The 6,000-nt window shown below is 38.8% G+C and overlaps 1 protein-coding gene across 1 annotated transcript; it reads right to left on the bottom strand.

Moving 5' to 3' along the window:
- Nucleotides 1–314: 314 nt before the first annotated feature.
- LOC144657505 (melanocortin receptor 5-like) lies at nt 315–2,967 on the bottom strand. Its single transcript, XM_078517859.1, has 2 exons — nt 1,797–2,967; nt 315–1,616 (listed from the first exon to the last, which is right to left on the bottom strand). Exons 1-2 carry the CDS (start codon nt 1,891–1,893, stop codon nt 661–663), a joined length of 1,053 nt encoding a protein of 350 aa, XP_078373985.1. The 5' UTR covers nt 1,894–2,967; the 3' UTR covers nt 315–660.
- Between the last annotated feature and the right edge of the window lie 3,033 nt (nt 2,968–6,000).

Raw genomic sequence — 6,000 nt, 5'->3', positions numbered from 1 at the left:
ATTACTAAGCAACTGTTCAGTCTACAATTGTTCGGTCCGCCTCAAGAGAAAACGAACCTACCCGAGCAAAAACCAGGCTACGGGCCTGATCAAGGGCTGTAAAAACGAAATGGCAATTATCCTTTTCCTTCTCATTTAAGGGGGGAGACCCTCACTACAAAATGGTTGTTATGGATGACTTCCAACCATCATATCTTGGGCTCTTTTAGTATCCTGGGTTTAGTTTTTGGCCATGTTTGTTCTATTGGAGGTTGCCTTCAATTGCGGTAGTCATGACCACATTTGGTAAGTCACGTGACTAGAACACAAAAACCCTTAAAACTCACACAGTTTACATTATTCTCAGTTTAACTTAAACTGAGAATAATGAAATTAACTCCAAGGGAAGAGTGCATTGATAAGCAAAATCTGTAGCACGGATTAGCTGAAATTTACATCATTTTTAATGTTATGACGTCACAAAACTTTACACGTCATAGCCTTTTTCAATATTGCGAATCTTGGCAAATCCATGCTACAGACTTAGCTCTTTATTTTAAGTAACATCAAACTTTTCATTTTACAAAAGTGGAATTTTTACTGATGTTACTGCTACAGCTTCGAGGAAATCGTAACCTTTTGTTTTACGGTAAGCTAAGGAATGATTTAAGTCGACAAGAGCTAATTCGATGAACAGCAAAGTACTTGTCTGATTGTGTCCTTCACTGCTTGTTTCACTTCTTCGATCTTCCAACAGTAAAGAATCGGGTTTAATGACGAGTTTAATAAAACTAAGGTGACTGTATATAGGCTAGCAAGTAAAACAGATGAAGATAGTTCACTATTGGTCACCAAAGCCGCTACTATACCTTGAGGTGAATAACAAGCGACTACCGTCAGTTGCAAGCACAGTGCACTGGATACTGCCTTTCTGTATCGCGCTATATTCAGTAAATTTGTCTGGCCTTGTTGTTGAACATGGTCTTGTATTTGAGTTTGATGATGACGGAGGGTTAAGAAAATCCTTGTGTAGGAGAAGATTGAGGTAACTAAGCACAGTGACACAACTATTATCTCATACCATAAGAGTATATTGCTTTTCCAGAAGTATGTTAGTGAAACGATAGTGGACACAACCCAAAAGGTAATTACGATCACGTAGGTTCGCTTCAAAGTTACAACTTGTCTGTATCTCAGCCCCAACAACAGGGCGAGAAGTCTGTCCACGCTTATTGCCGTCATAGTCAGCAGAGACACACCACTTAATATTTTGCCTGTTATATGACCTGCAAAAAATACGTAGTGACAAACACTCCAATGTTCATTCACTACAGACATCAGGAAGATAACATAGAGGGGCTCTGAAAAAACACCAACACAGAGATCAGTTGTTGTCAGGCTACGAAGCAAGAGTTTGGACGGCGGATAAAGTGAAGACTCCTTATGAAGAGCAACTAAGATCAGAGCGTTCCCAAGAAATGCTGTTATGGACAGAAAAATGTTTAAACCTGAAAGAAATGTCAACTGGTCGTGTATTCCAGCAGTTGAAGCCACCGAGCAGTATTCAGAGAAGTTTGCTATTGCCATTTCTCTGCAATTGAGTATCTGTAGTTTAACCGCAATCTGGAATGTTAAAACTGTGTAGAACAACCAATTTAATAATGTTAACAATGAATTATTAATTTGGAAAAAATAATTAATAAAAGTTAAATAGCTAAGCATTTGGTTTCACTAAAAAAAAAGTCAATGCCGGTCTACCGAAGAATTTCCGTTAATATTGTAATAGCAGAAACAAGTGTTAGTTAGTCAGCACTTACTTTCTTCGGAAAAGATCTTTGCCAGAAACCAGAGCAAGTCTTCTTTTGCTGGTTGAAATCCAATACAATCCAGTACATGGGGAAATTGGTTAAACATTTTTCATAGAAATTCATTGATTTGACTTTAGATAAATAGACCAACGCGATGAATCTAAGTTAAAAGAAGGTTTTAATTATAGATACAGAGTACTTTTACAAATTTCACTGATTCGATAAAAAAGAAAAAGAAAAGAATGCAATTTTAATTTTTTCTCCGAGTTGGTCACTCTGTTTTGTCGCTTTTTACGATAACTTATTGAAACGTTGTTTGGGACAATATCTATTCATTCTATTCAGGCATTGCGTGGGTCGGCTACATAGAACTGAATAATTGATTCCATTGGCAATTTTATACCCTAAAAGAGAATACATTTACCGTGTTTTTATAACGAGGAAATCATTACATGTAAAAGTTATTGTATAGTAGTAGTAGTAGCCCTTCACTCCTTCTCAGGAGCATACGCCATCAACAGTCTCTCGCTATCGCCTCCTGTCCTGTGCATTCCTCTGTAGCTGGTAAAAAGTTATTGTATAGGGTAGTGTTTTTTTTTTCAGCCTGAGCACGCACTTTTTGTGTGAAATCTTCATCTATAATACGGGTAATAAGTTAATTGGCATTGTAATAAGAAATTGCTATTCTTTTGGTATTGCTATGGAAAGAGGACGGTTTTCGATAACTCAGCAACGCAGCGTAATCAAAATTAGTTTAATTTTACTTTGATTTTTCATTTAAACGTTGTCTACAAGTATAAAGAAATTTAAATCAAAATATATCTATGTTGAATGATTGTTAAAACTAGGTGAACAGCAGCTAATCTTAAATAAAAACTTTCATAAACGACGGGGAGATGTATTTACAAAACTCCCAGGTGGCAAATCAAATTGGCTTTGGAATAGAATAGCGAAAAACGTTAAGTAATCTCCACGCGAAGTAATTTTTTTTGCGAGACTGCGACTAGTTAGAGACCAGGGCCCAGTTGTTCAAACGGTGGATAACGCTGTCCACCGGATAAATCGCTATCGCTATCTTACTTATCCACCCTTTGAACAACTGTGGCCAGTGTGTAGGCTTTCTCCACGTTTCTTTGCTAGCGCATATTACTGATTACTCGGGTAGCAAATCACCTTTAGCAATAACGAAGCAAATAGCATCTGCACCCTCCCCGTGGAGTATTTTACTGCAAGACATTCGTTACCATGGAGACTTTGAATTCTCGTTTGTATATTGGTCTTGGCTTTATACTATGAATTTAATAAATCATTTATTCCATTCGCCCTTGTTGAATACGAGTGGTTATAGCCAACGAACAGCCAACAAAGCGCGAAGCACTCGAGGAAAGCTGACGAAAAACAATAAAACATTATTTTTCTATGTTTTATACTCTGATAAAACATAGGTTTTTAGCCAATCAGAGCGCGCGTAGACTCCTATCTATACTATTAAATTGAAATAGTGCATGGCAGAAGGTAATTTGTCAACGAATTGTTGTGTTGGCCAAGAAAAGAACCTGAATGCTGCATGCTTTAGCTTTGCTTTATTTCTTAACCGCTCATGAAAGGTGATTTCAATAAACTGCTTCTAACATACAGAGCGACAGAGCGCAGAGGTTTCAGTGTAAATGACTAGTATAGCAAGCAGTATTTCCTTTCTTTTTTTTTAAAAAAAAGGAAAGCAAATCCGTTAATTACGAATATCAGCGAGAAATCAATGTAATACCGTAGGTCGTTTGGTATTTTTAACTTTTGAAGAGCGATCGATCGACGTTTAAATATGTCAAATACAAAAGGGACTAGAAATTTAAAAAGCATAGAACTAACATTGAAAGAAATGTAACGCCATCAGTTGGGAGGATTCATATACCGAAAGGAAGCAGACTCCGCTAGCTGCATTAACTAAGGGCGCGTTCGTTTGAAATATTCTGGAAAATGAATATATATATTCCGGAATATATTCCAGCTATTCTGCTCCTGGGAGCTGAATAGCCGGAATGGAAATCCAAGTATCCCGGAATGAGACTGTGCAGCCAAACAAACGAACGATTAATCCCAAACGAACGCACCCTAAAAGATTCTGAACATCTCGGATTCCAAACCCGAGTAGTCTTGCTCCCACAAAGCGCCTTACATCTCGAAGTAGTAAAATTCATCGCGAGGTCTAGGGCCTTGATCATCTTAAATTGCAACAAACGAGAGTGACTCTTTGTGACTGTAAAAGGCATTTAAAAATTTCCGTCAAAGGTAGACGAAGGTGATACTGAAAAAGCGCAGCACTTGGCACAGGTGCGACAGAGCTTTTATATCAAACAAACAAGTTTGTTAAGACTGAAAAAGATCGATCGGACCGTGGGAACCGATCGAGTTTTCCTTTACACCTGTCTCATCGGCATCATGCCAAACAAAGGCGACAAACGTTCGAAGCACTGACACGTGTCGTGGCTAACAGCCACACGTGTGCGATGAAATGATCAAGCGTTCGAAAACACGATCGCGAACGCGCGAACAATGGTCGCGTGCTCGGTCATTTGTCCGAGCCGTAAACAACCCGTGGGAAAGACGAGATTTCAGGCAAAATCGCAGCTAGGAGCCTTATGTGAGAGAATAAACAAAAACTGTTGCGGGTCACTTGATACAAGTACCGCACAAAACCTGCCCAACTGCGCGGGGTACACTTTATTGATTTATGTTAAGGTTTGATGCAGGTATTTCATAAGGCTGTTATTATGAAGTGTGCGATTACAAAGAGGTGTATGTGCACGACAATCAAATGACAAAAAATGTGCGCTTTTCAAATTGTCTTGTATTTAGGCCCTCCTTCGACATTAACTCCTCGCCGATAACTCGATTTTCGGAGAATAAGTACACGAAAGAGAGGAAATTTCATGAACGCTAATTTGAAGTAAAATTAGATCAGGAAGCTAAGCTTATTTGCACTTCATGAAGCTAACTTGTTTGGCCGAGCAAATCAGGCCACGCGCCACACACTTCCTGAACATGGGGACGATATCAGACATAACCACCGATCTGTAATCACACAAGCAATCTCACTAGCTATTTCGCTCTTATCTTTGTAAAAGGATGATATGGCTTTTCGCATCAAATTTAGCTGCCCTCAAATTTTAACGTAGAAGCAATATAAGAGTACGATAATTTTCCCACGGTTAGCGCATTGAAATGTGTAACACGTAGTTTTCACTTTTGTGTTGCACATGGTGGTTGAATGGAAAGTCGTTATTAAGAGACGCACAATCAATGGAGCGACACCTGAAAATTAGATCACGGCGACGCGGCCGCGAAAAAGCCAAGTGCTCGCTGGCTTTTGCGGGTATATTGATTCTTGAAGGCGTGAAAACGAGATTGGATCAAGAACAACAAGAATAACATATGGCCACGCACCTGCTACGCGAATAAAGAGTACACAATGATGCACGTGGCGTTAATTGCAATTGAGAAAAGCTAATTAACCTGTTCCAGCTCCGATCAAACATTCGAGAGGGTTAATTATGCGTGTTTTAATTATACCTGCGAGTCAAAAGGGAAAGAAACTTCATAGCATTGAACGAATACGCTGCAAAGTGTAAGAAAGTTTAAGTTGCCCAATTGAAGATTATTTTACACGCTGGAAATGGGTCTTCTTTTATTTTTTCGAAATGACGGTTTCGAAATTGCGAAGTGTGATACGTCTTTTTGTTTTGTTTTTGTTTGGCTTTGTGTCGAATTTGTTTTACTAAAACAAAATGAACTTGAATACTCTTTTGTGCGTATGACAAGCTCTGTGTCTGAGCTTTGAGCAGTGAGTAAAGATCGTTGTTTTGTGTTGCTTTTTGGTGGTGTCGTTTTGAAGATTTCTCTTAAACCTGCTGCAGGAATAAAAACAAGAACGGAAAAACAGGTGAGAATTGTAGACTAGTTGGGCAATAACAGTGTTCTCTTCTAAAAAAAAGGTAACAGTTTCAATAATAGAAGCACTCGTCCGGCCGAAATCTTGTCTCTCTGAGTAATTAAACAAATTAACCCAACCAGGTTCATTTCCGAGTAAAGTGCACTCGTTTTGAGATTGAAGTAATACCTCCGCGTCAACAAGCGACGCGTTTTTATTCAAACTCTTCAAAGCTACTGGTTTCTAAAGATCGACCAGCTTGTGATATCAGCTTTCGCGCGGCGAAGT

This window comes from Oculina patagonica, chromosome 6 (assembly GCF_052425735.1).
Source record: "Oculina patagonica isolate OP01 chromosome 6, crgOcupat, whole genome shotgun sequence".
Lineage (NCBI taxonomy): Eukaryota > Metazoa > Cnidaria > Anthozoa > Scleractinia > Oculinidae > Oculina > Oculina patagonica.
The sequence above is the reverse complement of the archived record's forward strand: the minus strand, read 5'-3'. Positions and strand labels throughout refer to the sequence as shown.

What these genes read in the sequence shown, in the direction of transcription:
- LOC144657505 (XM_078517859.1), bottom strand. Translation starts at nt 1,893, where the DNA reads ATGTTTAACCAATTTCCCCATGTACTGGATTGTATTGGATTTCAACCA. An exon ending in AAAGATCTTTTCCGAAGAAA is followed by an intron (nt 1,617 to 1,796) that starts GTAAGTGCTGAC and finishes TGTTCTACACAG; the next exon opens with TTTTAACATTCCAGATTGCG.